This window comes from Chionomys nivalis, chromosome 22 (genome assembly GCF_950005125.1).
Source record: "Chionomys nivalis chromosome 22, mChiNiv1.1, whole genome shotgun sequence".
NCBI lineage: Eukaryota > Metazoa > Chordata > Mammalia > Rodentia > Cricetidae > Chionomys > Chionomys nivalis.
Window position 1 is genome coordinate 2871276 of NC_080107.1, and position 18376 is coordinate 2889651.

The following is an 18376-nucleotide window of genomic DNA, read 5'->3' on the forward strand; positions in this document are numbered from 1 at the left end:
CTTTTTGAGGAAAATATACTAATTTAAAAATTAACAGACAATAACTTCCATGATTATGGGATAGGTGTAAGGAGAGAGCAAGAATGAGAGAGAGAGGGATTAGCATCTCGAAAGGAGGAAGGACAAAAAAAAGGAGGATGAAAGTGACTTTTCTTGGAGTGTCTGTCTGTCTTTCTTGGAGCATGTGAATGTACACTGTTCATATTTTATTTAGGACACTGAGATTAAAAAATTATCAAAAATTATCAGTAGTTTTTAAAGCATATAAGGATTGAATTATTAATAGAGTATTTTAACTAGTAATTATATATCACAAGTAAGCAACATTCTCATATTTTCTTATGTCATTATATTACGGTAGGCATTGTAGCGAAGATGATCAATCTCTTTGATGTGTCAATATTAATTACAACACTTGTCCTCTCATATAAGGTAGTCTGAAAATATTGTATTCAACACTGCTTACCAGTTCAGCGCAATGTGCATTCCTTAGAGGTTATTACCATCAGCCTACCTGCAAACTAGTCTCCTGGGTGTTTTAATGACAATGGGCACCATAATAGCCATTTCTCTAAGTGATAGTCTATAAAATGTGTTTTTTATATTGAAACAATAATTGCACAGTGACTGGCAGTAGAAATACATCAATGTGATTATACATAAGCATCCCCTTTCCTCCAAGAAAGGTCAATTCCTGCTCTTAGGGGGGATATCTGGTAAATGCTAACAAAGCTTGATTATTTGCTCACAATTATTTTTCCTATACCACTTTTGATAATCAAAGAATAAAGACATAAATCATGTATAAAATTAATAAAACTCATCATTATCTATACATAATAGACAATAATAAAAATAGAAGAAACTTCTTCTGATTCTATGGGTTCCCATAAAAATTATAGGGAGACGGTAGGACAAAAGGAAGGAATTTCATAATTTCACGCATTTGTTCATATTTTAACTGTTTTCTTTCAACAAATGACAGTTATCACAATACTCTTTGACTAGCTGTGCAGTCCACGCAAATTTCAATTGGATTTGACCACAAATTGTGAAGAAATTCAAATAAAATTGCCACTTAAGATCATAAAGCTACTACATAGAAAGTACTAAGAAGAACCTACAAACATTAAGTTCAGAGGGCAAACAGACACTTTCAAAGCCGAGACTGACAGCCTTTCTAAGGCTTTTGTCATACACTACATTTCATCATTATTTCATTATCTAACACATGTGACTAAGAATTGTCACAAATTAATAAGGAGTGAAACACCGGAATGAAATATGAAATAAACACCTTTCTTGTCTTTTTGCAATGAAATTTTAGAATGATTTTTAGCTAATAAAACTGCAATAATTATGTTGGACAAATTTATTAATTTAGAAATATTTACTGAGTTTGTAATGTGAAGAGGAAATGTTATGTCGCCCCCTAGTGTAAATATTAATTTTTCAACATCAGGAATACAGTAACAGAAGACATTGAAGACTTTCCATTCTGAACCATCAGAGACAGCAAAAGAAACCTCAAGCTTTCCTAAGAAGGAACGTGGTGTGATTCCATGAACTTTATAAGTTAAAATAAAAAAAGACTAATACCTGAAGGTTTCCTTGCAGGTTTTATCTCCAAAATATTTAGGCAAAAATTTATGTAAGAGGAGATGTTTTATGCATCGTGACATGTGTAGATGTAAGGAGTGTCAAGAAATTAATGAGTGAAACTTAAAAATGTTCAGGCCAACCAAATATGAGTGTGTTGACATCTGAACAGCCATGCGATGGTGTGGAGAAGTGACTCAAAGACTGGTCAGTGGCACTTTCTATTATGTCAACTGACACATTTTCTTAAAACAATGAGAAGTTTCATGCTTAATTCCCCCCATCCCAACACACTTATGATTGTTAAATGTACATGGTCAAGCTCACAGTATCAATTATTTTCCAGAGATTCTCAATAGAGAAATTCCAAATTTTTAGATTTTTTTCCCTGAGAATCACAGATACCCCAATATGGATGGGTGTTATTAACTGAATGTCTCCCAAATACATTTTCTGTGGCATTGGAAGTTTTACCTGTTTAGGGTTAATGGTTACACTCATGAAGCCCTCATGACAAGGTGCGTGCTGTCCTAAGAGTTAGGTAAGCTCACGTTGCCTTCCACTTTCTCCTATGTGAGCATACAAATAATGAAGGGAGACTCCCTTGGCACTTATGATGACACTCAGTACTCTCACCTGGGAATTCTCCACAGCTTCCAGACCTGCAGATAACAAATAATTGATATTTAGGCTACCCAGGCTATAATCAATCCCTAATGCAGCTTAAATTGACATGGGAAATGAGTGAACATATCATTGGTAATAATTTGGCCTCCAAGAAGACAAGTTTGGGAGGCCAATATTTGTAGTAGGAATGGGATGCATTGCTTTCAGAATACTCCAGCAGGGTTCAGAGAAGTTCTCAGACTCCAAGAAGCCATTCAATAGCTATCTTCACAAGAAGCCATTCAATAGCTGTCTTCACAAGAAGCCATTCAATAGCTGTCTTCACAAGAAGAGAAAAGGAGAGCATGAAGACATCCAGGACCATTCCACCAACTACACTGTCTTCTATGTAGTTATCAAGACAAAGCTTAGCCCTAGCTACACATTCAGTGATAACCATCACCTCAAGAAATAGTAAGGGGGGACGGAAAAAGGGGTGAGGGGGAACTCTCACAGGCAAGAGAGCTGGAGGTGAATACAGAAACCAAAGAAGGAGGAAAGATGGACAAGTAAAACTAAGCTATTAATAAGGTCTCAAGGAATTATGTTATTTTACTTTATCTAACTGTGTATACATACATATGTATAGCTTAAAGGAAGTGATGTCTCTTGGGCTGACAGTGTTCCACGATGGACATCTAACAAAAGCTACAGTGCCAGGCATGAGAAACCTCTGATCAAGCTGTTGGTCAGGATGGTCTCCCCGACTTTAAAGCAATATAGGCTATTGCTCTTTCCTTTGGTTGCCTCTCTGAGGTTGAAAGTAAGCCATTTGCAAATCACACCTCACACTTAAAACACAGGACTAAAATTACTTGAGTTGGATATAACATAAAAGCCTCCTTCCTGGATAGTTTCCATAGTACCTGAAAATACGGTGCAAACCCCCAACGTAGAGAAGAAGGTAACTGTGATGCCACTGAACCACAGCAATGACTCCCGTGTCATAATAAACCTAAAGGTAAAAGAGTGGCAGCCATAAGCTTTCTAATTGGACTTAAGAACCCCTCAGCAGGAATAAAGTTATCCCTGGTACTGAAAACATAAACAACTGAATGGATCTAACAGAAAAACTAATGCAGGAGATTTCATGGGTTCCACCTCTAGACAAATAAATACAGGAACTAATACCTACAGTGAGTTCAAGAATCAGCCTGTCTGAGAGACCAACTCCCTGGATAGTCATCCAATACTAAGTCATGGGACCTGATGTCAACTGTACACAAACAGCAGTAACAGACTAAACAGATTGTATTTATGTATCCGTGTGTGTGTGTGTGTGTGCATAAGTGTATGAACATACACACAACAATAATAATCGATAAAAGACCATCAGTAAAAAAATTAATAAAATAGCCATCAATTTAAGAAGGGAGTTGGGAGACATGGGAGTAGTTGGAGGGAGGAAAGGGAATGGAGAAGGTGATACGATTGCATTTTAATTATGAAATATATATATATGTGTGTATATTTATACACATATATATTGAAAGAAAGAAACATGGGAACAAAAAGAAGAAAAATAAACCCATAATTCCCTAGTTCTCCCTCATTTCCTAGTCTTCAGCCTGTATCTAGAGCATGATTTCCAATATAATCCTCTATGTTTTCACAGGACTTAAAACTGTTGGTCTGTGTTTTCCTTTACGTTATTAAAGTCTATCATCAATAAGTCTCAAAGGGTTCAAATTTTTCACTCAATTGGAACTTCGATGTTTATTTCAACACAAGTCTAAATGGAAGACATCAGTGTCCTGGCTTGGTCCCAGCAGGTAAACTTTTCATCTCCTAAAGTCCTCTACAAATGTAACAGTGTGGGGGAAATATCATTCCACTGTGATACTTTCCACCTATCCCCGGCCTCTCTAATTCCTAAAAGAGCCCACCTGAAATCACGTTTCTCAAATGTCCTCTGGTCCTTGTCTGGATACCTGGACTCTGATCACCTGTCTTTCGGCTGTTCCTCTATGACCATCCACTCCTTCTTTTTTCAAAGACTCAAAACCGATGTTTCTAAAACTGCTGCTACCTGGGAGCTTGGCTGGTTCTAGAAGTCAGGCTAACACTAAAGGTTTTCGTTCTAAGAATACACTGTATATTTAGATAATCAAGATCACTCCTCATATCTTATCACGGATGAAAACAAAGCCATTGTTTTATTACCCAAGAACCTCATCCACTAAACATCATGAATTTCAGCTTTCTCCTAGTCTGTTTTATTTGCTTTCTACATGAAAATTGCTAAGCTAACCATAAATGAGCTCCAATCACAGCAAAAATCCAAGGATTCCTTCATGAATGTTCACAGGTCTCACATTGCATAGCTTACACTGTTAACAGAAACATGACCAACCAACACACTTCCAATACAACTGTGTTCCGGGCATTATTTGACAGCTGCACATGACCCTGAGTATTTAAGCTTTCGTGAAGAACATTTTAGAAAATGGAAATCCTTTATTTTAAACAATTCTACTCAAAACATGTTAAAAAAAAAAACTTACCCTACCAAGGTGTCTGTTAAAACACCTTTCATTTAGTGTTAACCTATATATTTTATGACAAGAAGTGTCTGTCATTAACTATTTGTTGGATTACAACAGAGAATAATGACGATATTTTATATTATTGTTACATGGTTTTGTTATAATATTAAGACATTGGGTTAAGATACAGATATAGATATCACTATTTAAAATAGCTATCATAAACCTGCTTATGAATAACAGGAAGGGTCACAATAAGCTCTATATCAAACCTCTGCAGTTAGCACACACTTACTTCCTGTTGGATCCAACTAACATCTTTGTTTTCACCATTTAGTTTTCTTATTGGAAAGAAAATCTGTTATGAGCTGCACTTTTATGCATCAGAGTGGTTCAAATAATTTCATTCCTAGGAATAGTAGAGTGCTTGGTGTATAGGGAGTGCCTGTGTTAATAGATCATAAGATTTAAATGGGTCTGTAATTGGAGCGAATGGTCAGTTGGAAATGTGGAAGCAATTGGTGGACTGGACATAGGCAGCAGCTAATGCAGCCATCATGAAGGAGAGTTTCTTCTTTTATAAGAAACCTCAGTGGTTGGTCTGAAAGCCTATGAACAGATTGCATGAGGTCAGCTCTGTAGGGTAAGTCAATGTGTTTTTAAATCTGGGGTAGGCAGATTTCTGACTTTGAGGTTAGTAGGTTAGATTTTAGCTACATCTACAAAATCCATTGCTGCAATACAGTTAGCATTTGGTTGATAAGTAGCACTGTACATTGAATTATATATAGCTCATATTCTAAGACTGCTAGTAAGTGAAGCCCAGCTCCACCACCATAAACATTTGCTGTATGAAGGGTATTTACATTGAGGAAAGCACGTATCTTTCTTCCAGTGTTGCCAAGCCATTATTAAAGAGTTCAGAATAGTACATCCAATAATGGACAACATTTACTTTAACAACTAAGACTGAGTTTAAATTATTTATTACTCCCACTTTACCTAACATTGTGCTAGAAAGTATAAAACAAAACATTTATAAAAATTAATGAAACTTTGCCAGTTACAAACACCACAAGAAATGCACTATCCAGTGTAAGCTTTTCTTGGATGCAAGGCTCCCTAAGAAAGGAAAGAAATAGATCAAATGATTTCAAGATAGAATCCTCTTGCAAAATTATACTTTAATTATATTCCTTGTGGCTGGCAACACAAAATGTGATAGACAGAAACACATAATCCCCTCCTAAATTTAAGTTACAGTACACCACAGATTATCATTGTTATATTCTCTGAAGTGATTCATCAAACTCCCAGACCACAGTGTTCCCCTTCAATAGCACCAGCTCCCTTCCTAAGGTCACTGAGAGCAACTATCACAATGTTGTAGCAAATCGGAATTACTTTAAAGTGTAATTTATACTATCCATAGACTATTAATGAACTTGCTTCCACCTATTAAACTTAGTATGTCAGGTATATATTATATTTAAGTATAACTTAAAGACTAAAACTGCATCAAGAATTAATTTTGAAAAGACTAGAAACAGTAAAGAAATGCCCAAAGTTTTGCGTCTAAATGAAAATGTTCCATTTTTGTTTTATTTTACTTTATTTTTGAAGTTGGAAATTGAGTCCAAGTCTTCAAGAATAGTAAAGGTGTTATGTACAACTGAGCTATATTCTCAGATAAAATGCAGAATGTCTCACCCTGTATTTCTCACAGCCTCTTATTATGACAGTGTTCCAACATATTTGATCTGGACAATGCCGTCAACAAATTCAAGCAAAAGGTAACAAATGAAGTCAGAGGACATTATGAATGTTCTACAAGTAAGTAAGACCATTAATTTTGTAAGAGTTGGTCCAATGAAGGGTGCATTCAGAAAAGTGAGCTTTTTTTTCTCTTTGTGGGAAACTTTGAGTTTTGAATTAAGTATGGACCCAATTAGATATTGTCATTATTTGAGAAGGTAATATTAAAAAGGAGAATCTCTACCAGTAACAAAGCAGTGTATAAGGCTGCCTGGCGTCGTGGTGCATGCCTTTAATCCCAGCAGCTGAGAGGTTGGGGCAGGCAGATTTCTGACTTTGAGGTCATACTGGTCTACAGAGTGAGTTCCTGGACAATGAGGACTACATGGAGAAATTCTTGTCTCACCAAAAAGAAACAAAAAACAGTGTAGAAGTGTTAAGCTGGAAAACATCTTATTTTCAATCAATACTGAAACCCAAATATTTTAAAACACATACACTAAAACAAATATTCTAAAATTTAAAAATGTCCCCAAATAAAACTCGATGAAATTTCTGGATTAGGTTCTCCTGTATTTTTTAATAAAATTGCCATTGCCAACATAAATAATACAAAAAATATTGGTTCACATCTGAGAGGAAGAGACAAGGTTATAAACTAACTAATGATCAGATATATGACAACATTTCTCTTTTGTAATGATGGATACATTTTTAGTCATAATAATAAACTTTCAATTATAAGTGACATTTCTCACTTAAATAATATATTTAAAGATGTACATGCTATGAGGTTTTATTAAAATAACACCAAAAAGTAAATGACACGATTAGTTCAGAAAAGTATGACCAAACCTAATCGGCAATACTGAACGCATGCATGAGTTGAAAAGATTGTTGGAAGAAAATGTAATCATTGAATATAGGAGCATGTTCATAAAGGTGGTGAGTCTGTGGACATATTACTCTATCACCTGATTCTCACCTCACCCTAAGCTTCCTGGGGATAGTAATCTCTCAGTGCTATTTGTTCAATATCACAACTCTACATTCAATCTTTTTAGTCTTATAGCCTTATGGTGTACCCAAAACTGGTTTTAGTGAGTCAAAGGGACTTTTAAATCATATTTTTTTTGAGGAGACACAGGAAGGTAAGAGAATTGTATGAAAAATAAGTAATATTAAAATCACAAGGCAAAAGGCCACATGGTGTATCTCAAGGTCAATCTAAAATTTATCATTTCTACTATATACACACACAAATAGAAAACATAACCAAAAATTTTGCATGTCAAATTAACGCAGGGGAAAATATGCTGGGTAACAAGAAACTTGTAAACTTGTCAAGAAGATTGGAAGATGTTTTAAAGCAGAAGCAAAATGGGCAGGAGTGTTGGAGAGATACCATATTCGCCTCATGAACCACAGAGCCATTGGTGTTTCTACAAGTCCAGAGCTGCTGAAGCTTCTCCGTGAAGCTGAATAAACTGAACAACAACTATGGTGAAGATCAATCAATAAATTAAGTCTTACTGAACCTGGTACTTCCTATATTGAAAATGTTGGTCATCCTATAGAACTAAGGCATTGATGAAAATTGGGGTGTTTGTCCGCTTGAGGATAATAAGTAAAATACACCTAAATTCATATTTTTAATTAATCACTATTTATCTGTACTTGAAGAGAAGAAGTAAAGTAGAATGGCTTCAACTAAACATGACACAACACTTTCTCTTACATATTATCACACTGGTCCTTATAAATTTTATAATTAAGACATGTCATAAAATCTTCTCCATAACAATGACCTCCCACTGTCATTGGCTCATTTTTAGTTTTTTAATTCAGAAATATTAAAACATTAGTTGAGACATAAATATTCTAAGCAACTAACAGAATGTAATAGCAAACTAATGATGGTACTAAGATTCCTAAGTCGAAACCCATACTTTGCATTGAAATTTCATATAAATGTACATTACATATTTAGATATACATTAAAACATTTAAAATGTAAAAGTAGGTCAAAGAATTTCTGTTGACCAAATGCAAAAGTCTATTAATAAAGAATTTTTATTCCAACAGTAGTTGCTCATGTAAATTTAAACTAGAATATATAGATCATAACGTTTGTTCAAGAACATTAAGTTCTCTGCTTTATCAACAGTAATATAATAAAAGATAACAGCATCACTAATAAAAGATTATTTTCTTGTTCCATAAAAGTAAGCTGTCAAGAGATGATGATGCAGTTTGTAACAGACAGAATAACAAGTAAAGCATTTTCTTAACTCTTTGTAAGACAAAAATGGAGGCTTTTCATGTTCATTAAGATTCTTAAGTTGTAAAAGTTCATGAATAAGTTCAAGAATGCCAAATGCAGGAACTAAAGTGTGATAGATAGATAGATAGATAGATAGATAGATAGATAGATAGATAGATAGATGATAGATAGATGATAGATAGATAGATAGATGATAGATAGACAGACAGACAGACAGACAGATAGTAGATAGATAGATAATAGATAGATGATAGATAGATAGATAGATAGATAGATAGATAGATAGATAGATAGATAGATAGATGATAGATAGACAGACAGACAGACAGACAGATAGTAGATAGATAGATAATAGATAGATGATAGATAGATAGATAGATAGATAGATAGATAGATAGATAGATAGATGATAGATAGACAGACAGATAGTAGATAGATAGATAATAGATAGATGATAGGTAGATAGATGATAGATAGATAGATAGATAGATAGATAGATAGATGTTAGAGAACAGATAAATAGATTCATAGACAACCACAACTTCTCACCCAGCTTTTAGTTCTTTAGAACATCTGCCATTTTTGATAGAGGAAGTTCCAGGTTTACTAAGAAAATAAGCTAATTTATTGACTGCCCTTCTCCCCATAGTGACTATCTAATTTATTAACATAAATGTGGTCTTTCATTCCTAACAGAAGCTATGAGCCAATGGCACTGAAATCTGAACAAATGGGACATGTTGTTCAGATGTAACTTTCATTTTTTATAGCATTCCATATCCAAAGCTCTACAAAGCAAATTCATCTTCAGAATTATTGTAAGGTCATAAAATAGCTTTTATTTAATCTGAACTTTAAAGAAATTAACAAAACACTCATTAACCAACTAGTAATAGAAAATAACTCAATTTCTTGGGGAAAATAAAAATTGTTTTTCTGTGGCTTTAGGTTTTATCTCCTTGGGAAAGAAAAAAAACAGATGTTTACATGGACATCTTTAAAATTCCTTTATCTTAGAGGAAAAATTTATTACATGAAATTCAAATATAAGAGTTTTAATATTTGTGATTTGATTATTACTATATGGATGTAGATTTTAAAATACTGAATATACTTAACACAAACAACTTATCAACTTAAAACTAAAGAAGTAAAAAAACATATGATATGCATTAATATTAATTTGAAATTTTATGTCACATAGTATATTTCCATTTTAAGTTAATGTCTCTGCTTCATATGAAAGTGGGTACTTTTTTAAACTTCAGGTCAAATTATCTATTTTGATCTGAATAAAATGGCATATAGTAGGGCTCAAAGAATTTTTGTTGCTGTCAAGATGATATCATTATATAAGTATGAACTAATCTTTATTAATTAACATAATTCCATCATTGAAATACCTAGACTCGCTTTATAGACAAGCACAGGTCTCATTCCTTTAATGGCAAAACTCACCCAAAGCATTTAGAACACATACACATATATTCTATAAAAATAGCTTTAAATAGTTGAAAACTAATGTGAGCATACCCTGCATTTATGTCAGCATGAAGCTCACACCCAGCAAATACAGACGGGGCAGGGTTGTCATGATCATCCCAAGATTCACCCCTACCTTATAGTTATGAGAAACATTATGAACTTTATTTCAGAATGTATCTCCTTGTTTGTTGCTTCAAACACTTATATGTATGTTGATTTATTCATCTCATTTAGGTGGCTGTTTATAATGTGCCCATTTTAACCATGAGGTTGCACAGACAAAACCCGCTCTTCACCTGCCCTTTGTCAACATGAGTGATGAAAAGCTGCAATTGCACAGCGAATAAGTGATCACCAGCTAACGGAGCCACTGGAAAGCCCAAGGAGGTGGAAGAGGTACAAGGAACAGCACGGGAACAAGTGCAGGGTTCTCAAATAACTGCCCATTTCTCTGAACTCTTGAGTGTCTTAGCATCTACACCTTGGAAATCCTCCCTCTTTTGCTTGTCCTTAAATTAAACTTGGTTTAACGAGTAAAGCCAAATGTGTGGAAGAAATGGTTTTTCTCTTTAAAAATGTTCGCCAAACTCTCTAAGTCGATCCCAGACCATTTCAGTAATTCTTCAAGACTTTGACTACCCCGCAATACTCAACTAAAGAAGTCTGCGGTGTATGCTCTGTTGTGCAAAGAAACAGCAAATAAACGCATCCCGAACAACAAAGATATCACACTAAGCCCGTGTTCTTGTGTGTAAATCACCGAAAAGCTTGCAGTCAATATCCAAGAAAAGGGCAAATCAAACGCATCCTGTGGGAGTCTGATCCACTGAACACTTCAATTGAGAACTTTTCATCCTCAAAAAAAAAAAAAAAAAAAAACCAAAAAACAGTTCTTAGGCAATTTATTTCTTTTGGTTTATGTAGACACATATAGAGAATGATTTAAAAAAAAAAAAAAAAACACTGTTGCTTTTCAGATAAGTGTGTCCTTGAACTACTTTGCTCTCAGATAAGCGAGTACTGGGAGAATTAGGGAAAATTTTGCCAGCGAGCACAGACTTCACAAAGTCATACACTTTTACCATCTGACTGGCTGAACTCTGCAGTAAGCATACTAAAGAGACCCCATGCTACTGTTCTCTTTCTTTGAAGAAGTGCAGACTTCTCCAGACACACTTGCTCTTGAGAGTTGGTCCTATAAAGAGGCTTCTTGGCGATACAGTTTGGATGGAATGAACGTAGGAGCTATTCCCTGCACTGTCTCTATGCTCAGCACATCTTCCACCAATCAAGAGTGCTTTTCCTACTGGATGCCGAAGGGCAAGCCAAGCTGTGCTATCCAGTGAGAGTAGCTGTGTGGATTTTGTTTTTTAAGATGTTTCTTACTGGCTGTAACTGTGACACAGTGATCACCTTCCACCCATGTCCCTAAACTCTACAGAGTGACAAGCCGACAGCATGGATTGATGGGATCTTTCTGTTTAGCTTAGTACAGACAACTTCTCAGAAGAGAAGTTTCCTATCTGTCCGTCCTTCAGCCAAAAGCAAAGAGCCAAGAAAGGAACTCTTTCTGAGACCCTCACTCAATCCAGCCCCTTGCCCTAAACCACCAGCCACACTGGCTCCCTCTTTCACCATAGACACCCACACCATCGTTCACCTTCAGCTGCCTAAAATGAAAGGTGCCACGGGATCACTTGGGGTTAGGGTTCTTTTCTATTTTTAGAGAGTCCTATTGAAATAAGGAGGGACTGATAAATCTTCAGCATGTGGAGTGTGGTGGACAGAAAGCTTCATGAAGTGTCGGAGGAAAAAACCTCAATCAGAGCTTTGCTCAGATTCCTTCCTTTTCCTACACCCGAGTCTCATCCCACGCCCATCAGATAAATACACGAAATAAATGAATGCTTTGCAAATCAAACAGAATCGCGAAAGCTCCTCAGTCAACTCATTTCTTCAGATATGCCCTATTAGATGAGAGACAGTTAAGACACAGAGACACAGAAAGAGAGACCGACACACAGAGAGAGATTTTACCAGAGTTTTGTTCCCGTTCTTGCTGAGAGGGCCCCGGAAAACTCCCTTGATGTTGCGAAAGTGTCCGTTGCTGAGATGCGTGGAGCTGATGACAATGTAGTAACACTCCATGGGGCAGCCGCCGCCTCTCCTCCGCAGCCGCCGCTTCCACGCACCCGCGCCCGCAGCCGCAGCCGGGGCCGGGAGGGCGGGCTGGGGATCGCGGCAGGACGAGCGGCTGGCGGTGCGCTGTTGGCGGGCACGCGGGTTCCTTATGCCCGGCTGCGGTGCGCGCCCCGCCGCCTCCGCATGCCGGCCGCGCTCGCCCGGGCTCCGGCGCAGTGTTCGCCTGGCGATCAGAGCGGGGACGTAGAGCCCCGCGGGAGGATGCGGCCGAGAAGGGGGCCGGGCCGGGCGGGACCGAGCCGGAGCGGTTAGAGCCCGCGCTGTAGGGCGCAGCCGGGCAATGGGAGCCGCCCGCGCGGTGGTAGCAGCGGCCACAGCATCCCCCGCGCTGGGCGCCCGCACTTGCAGTCGCTGCCGCTGGCAGGCATGAGTGTTATTATAGTGTGCGGCGTTGCCGGTCCATCGCACTGAGCCAATGGCAGGGAGCCACTGGGCTGATACTGAGAGCTGTCAGAGGAGTACATCTGTCACCCGCCACCTCCCCCCTGCCTCCCCCGCCGCCGGGACCCACGGCCGCGCCAGCCTGGCCACGAGTGGGAGCGCGTCGCGACCGCCAGGGGCCGGGAGGCGACGGCCAGTTACAAGTGCGAGACTCCTGCGAGGTGCGGGCGGAGGTGGGGGGTGGGGTGGTGGTGGGAAATCGACGCGACCGTGGCTTCTGCTCTGCGGGTTGGGATGAGGGCGGGGGCGCGAGGGAAATAAATAAATTAATAATTCAGTACCCAAGCCGTCCGCTTCCAATTGCAGCGAATCGGGGCAGGTGCCAGGTGCCTCTGGGTTTGGCTTTATGGGAGTCTGCGCTTTGATGCATCTTTGGTATGGAGGGTGAATGCCCCGCACCCCCACGCCCCCAGTTACACATATCACAAGTGCTATATGCTTGGGGGCGGGGAATTGTGGCGACGCGAGTGGATGTGGAGAGCAGGGAGACGCAGGGACTCCTGATGGATGTGTTCCCATTCCCGGCGCTCTCCCCTCATCCACCTCCCCTGGGAGCATCAGTTCTTCCTAAATTGCCAAAGCTGAGAGGAAAAAGGATGCTTTGCGGCAAGAGAAGCTGCTGCCAAAAGCTCCGGAGCAAGAGAGGTGCTGAACAAAAGCAGAAGCCTTCGCCCTAGAAGCGACCTGAAAGGAAAACCTCCGGCACACAAACTACTGCGTTTGTCACGGAAAGTAGGGAATCGGGTCTGCTGCCTTTAGGGGAGACAGATTGGGACTAGACTTTAAAGGGTCAAGGCAGTCATCAGCCAGGGCTGCTTCTCCCCCAACCCCTCCCAGGTGATCCTCTCTCTGTGTAAGTTTAGCTCCTCAGAGGCGGTGGAGTGAGGGCACCGCATCAGATGCGCACACCATAGATCTGCTACTACCATAGGACTCATTAGTCGGCACTTAAGAAGATCGATACCAGGCATGGGAGGCTGCGAGATGGTGCCTTCAATGGATTTACTGAAGGCTTTATTTTCCTTTTGCCTTGAAAGGCTTAATTGGTTAAAGCAGATTCCAGACATTCTGATGCCCCTATGTCAGAATAAACTGCAGTCTGATATAGCTGTGTTTATCTGGTGTATCAGTGGGTCAACTATACAAATATGGTCCAGTTTTTGTCTCCTATACACAGAGTTTTCTGTAGCAATGACCCCCGTAAGCCATGATATGGTACTTAAATGAATCTGACAGTTTGATTTCACTTTTCCAAAGAAGACAAAATGGGATGTCATGATAACACAGGTGGTAGTCACGTGAGTAAATTATAAATTATAGGCTATAGCAGGGGAGTGATAGATTTATCAAAAAAATTATTTCCACGTATCACACTTCAATTAGAACATACTTGATGCAGATTGATTAAAACTTGTTATGAAATGTCTGTTATTTAGAGACTAAATTTCTCTGATATCCACTTGGGGGAGTCTGAAAGTCTTGGGAGAAAGAGAAATGGAAACTCAGAAAACTGTGCTCTAGGAAGGAGGCCATCCAAAAATATACAGAACATAGAACGAAGACAATCATATTAGGAAAATATTCAATTTTTTCAAAAATTAAATCCATCTCCTGCTTGCCTCATGACAGAAATGATTTTGTTTACTAATAGGGCGTTTAGACATTCTCTGCAAACTTGGGAGGATAGCAGAGTCATAATCATGCATTTGAAGTTTTAGAAAATGTTGTTAGAGAGGGTAACTTATTCAGGACAGAGCAAGGACACTTCTCAGGAAAATGAAGACACACCATATAAGATGGGGCCATGTATATTTATTTTTTCTGAGTGCATAAATCAAAATAATGCAAGCTAGGCTTGTATGCAAATATTATTTACTTAGAATACTTCCGTTGTTACTCTCAAATCTTTGCATCACAGTCTAATTTAGAAAATGAGAAATATTTGCCGGAATTGTTTCATGAAATAAATAATAGACAGCATCTGTGTCAAATGTCATACTGAGCTTCTACGGGAAATGTGTATATGTACACTATATACTCACACTTGCCTGCCATGTGTTTAGCATGCTAACACAGATGCATGGACATACCATGCACACTCATAAATATATAATCATAAGTAATACATAGTTGTGCTGTCAATGTTTATAGTTTATTTATACACAAAATTTCAGATAATGCAGAGTGACCAAAACTCAAGGTTAATCTACTTCCTGCATCATTTGATTGAATTTTAGGAAGTTATCTCAACAGCTAAAGCAGCCAAAGATTTCTATGATGAGAAATTGTGGTTTTATATGAATTCTCAAGGTATGCCTACGCACAGACAGACACACTTGAGTGAAAAACCTCCACATTCCCTGGCAGGAATCATGTTTCCATCAGAAGAGTTCACCTTTTCCAATTGCATCCTTGATGTAAGGGAGTGAGGCCCTGGTCACATGGAATCCTGTTTTTAAGTTATAGAGAACAGCATAGATTTATTACAGTTCATGAAGGATGGATGCTAGCAGTTATAAAAAAGTGTCAAATGTGTGTATGAATATATATGTATTGTTTCTTTATACATGAATAAACCCTTATCAAATTCAACAGTTAACTCAATTTGATCACCAAGTTTGTATACCTATAATTTGAAGAAATTTCCCGCTAACAGTCATAAGAGTTATTGAAATGAAACTAGCAGACTCTTCACCATTATAGCAATCTCAATATTCAGGAAAAAGACACATTATTGTGAAAACATGGCTTTTGACATAAGTAACAAATAGGCATGATGGGTTTTTTAATTTATTTTTTATTAAATACTTAATGTAGAAAATAAGGCTTTGGTCATCTAGAGAACAGGCACCAGTTTTACAACAATGATTTAAAGTAATGGTGTCAATTTCTATTACTTAAAAACTAGCCTGACATCCTGACTTGGGGTAACTCTTTTGGCTTGTGTTGGTTACGGAGCTATGCCACATTTGCTTTTAAAATATGAAGCTTTCCCTACAACTCCTGGGGTAAGCCTTAAGTATATAACTTCCTATTATAAATATGCAGAATCAATATATCTTATTCATAAATTGTTTAAAATATTTTGTATATTAATTAACATCCCTTGTGCTCAATTGCAAACTCTATCTGGAAAAAAGTAATTAAAATTTTAAATATAAAATTTCCATTTTTAAAAATATATAATTTACTGGTGACCCCCGTTAGTTCAATTTTTCCCCTTCAGAAATTGCATTTCAAAACAAAACAAAACAAAAAAAAGCAAGTACAAAAAAACCAAAAAGACTCTGTGTTCTTTGCGCTTGCACTCACTCATACAGCCCCTTCCTTGCTGGCATCACGGTTTGCTTGACTCGGGTCCAAACATCAGGCTGCTACTCTGCCCTGGACATTGCTTCAAGGGCGCCTGGCTCATACACAACGTCAGGAAAATGCTGTTATATGAACAAATAAAACCAAGATAGCAGGTAAAGAGACCAATGGCTGACCCCTTGGCCCTGATTCCTTCCCTGGATTCAAGTGAGTGAATCCAGTCTGCCTGCTGTTAGCTGATGCCGCCTGTTTCGGCCTCCATGTACTGTCAAAGAAATCAATATATATGTTGGCTATGTATAGATAACTTTACAGATCTCAACAAAATGATCCGCAAATTAGATTTAATTCTGGATCCCAAGTCATTCAGCTTTAACTGAATTCTGTTAACTGAGTTTATATTTATGCTAGTTATCCTTGGAAAAACACACAAACAAACTTTGTATGTCAGGAGCTCAGTGATCGTGTGTTAGAATATTTTGGGTGAAATGTATACCCATATAATTAAATAACGTGTGACTTAGTGCTGTCTGTGTTTGTATTCTTGGTTTATGTTGATGTTTGGAATTATATTGAAGTGGAATATTATTGCTTTCATTATTTTGAGCAAACAAGGAAGAATCTCATAAGTCAACAAATACAAAATTTATTTGTTCAAAGATAAAGTTAAATTATATTGTGGCATGTGGCTAAGAAAATGCTGTATACTTCAGTTGGAGATATGGAATGATGACATCACCTTTGAGCACACTCGGGAACCATAAACATCCAGTACTTTGAGACCAGTATTGACAAACAGTCATAAACAAATTCATGTTTAAGATTGGGTTGGATTTCAATAAGACAACATCATCTGTTGTATTAAATTAAGATTGTAAATTGGGATATTTTGCCTGTTGTATTTTCATTTGCCTTCTTTTTGTTTTGTGTTTACTTAAGTTCTTTAAGCATATGGGGTTGTATAATTAGTTTGATGTTAGCACATTTAAGTAAAATTATGCCATGAGTAAATTTCTATGTGAAGAAGTCTTTTAAAAGAATATACTAATTATTCAAATATGAGAAACACTGATATACACAAGTTATGAAGTATGTTATATCAGATAACCAGGACGAATCTCATCTGCAGGCTATAATGCTACTGTATGACTTATTGATTGATGATATTCTGGAAAGTTAATGTTAAATTATTATTCCTTTAATTGGTTCCATACCCATATTTCTGGTTTCATATTTCAGTTTTATGTGCTGAAACACAAAACCTAAGCTTTCAAATTCAATACCACACAGTTGTAGCATGTGATTTTAAAAGTCTTCACTGTGAAGGAAAACACACCAATAATCAACTCCTCCGAGTCACTAATCATGGGATGCATATTAATTAGAGATGCTACAAGTCAAATTATATCAGAATTAGGGAGGTCAAGAAGCCATGCTCCAGTAGGCTCTGTTCTTGTGAACATCCTGTAAAACTGTTTAGATGCATTGCCAACTAAATCAGTCCCTAGAGATGATGTGCGATTTAGTCTCCTAACTTTTAATGCATAATCTTTAAAATAATGTGAATATATAAGATATTGTCTTACATATTTTCAAGCTTTAATTTCTGTGATTCTCAGATAACAAACTTTTTCAAAGCTTATACTGACCATGCCTGACACAATTAAATCCCGTCTTCGTTAAATTCTTAAGGTTGTGGGTTTGGATATTTATGTATTTTGGGAGTGAAGGGCAAGTGTAAAATTACTTTTTTGGTGCAAACATAAGATTTGAATTAATTATTTACACTATAGAGAACTTCTTACACATTTCTTAGAGGAATGATATCTGGTTGTTTTCTATAACACATTAAAAGATATTGATAATTCCAAAGCATTTTCCCTCTTTCCATCAATTCTTCTAAGTACCCTGGGATAAGTGCCAGAATATGCTAATTTGCAAGCCAAAGCTATATTTCCAACATATTGCCAAAGAAATTAATGGAATTGGCTGCTATATAACTATTTCACTAAAGGAATAACATTAAGATATATTATTTTATGTTAAGAAAGGAGCAATTTTTACACTTCTATGTTTTAGAGCATTTTGAAAGCAATATAGCAATATGTGTCAAAATTAAAATTGCGTACAAATTTTGACTCAGCTA

At 37.3% G+C, this 18376-nt stretch overlaps 1 protein-coding gene across 1 annotated transcript in view; it reads right to left on the bottom strand.

The window, feature by feature from the left end:
* Znf804a (zinc finger protein 804A) overlaps positions 1-13103 on the bottom strand; it is a 180382-nt gene extending 167279 nt beyond the window's left edge. Inside the window, exon 1 of the mRNA XM_057755309.1 lies at positions 12313-13103. Coding sequence (XP_057611292.1) covers positions 12313-12423 — 111 coding nt within the window. The 5' untranslated portion in view covers positions 12424-13103. The remainder of the gene's footprint in view (positions 1-12312) is intronic.
* Positions 13104-18376: the final 5273 nt, after the last annotated feature.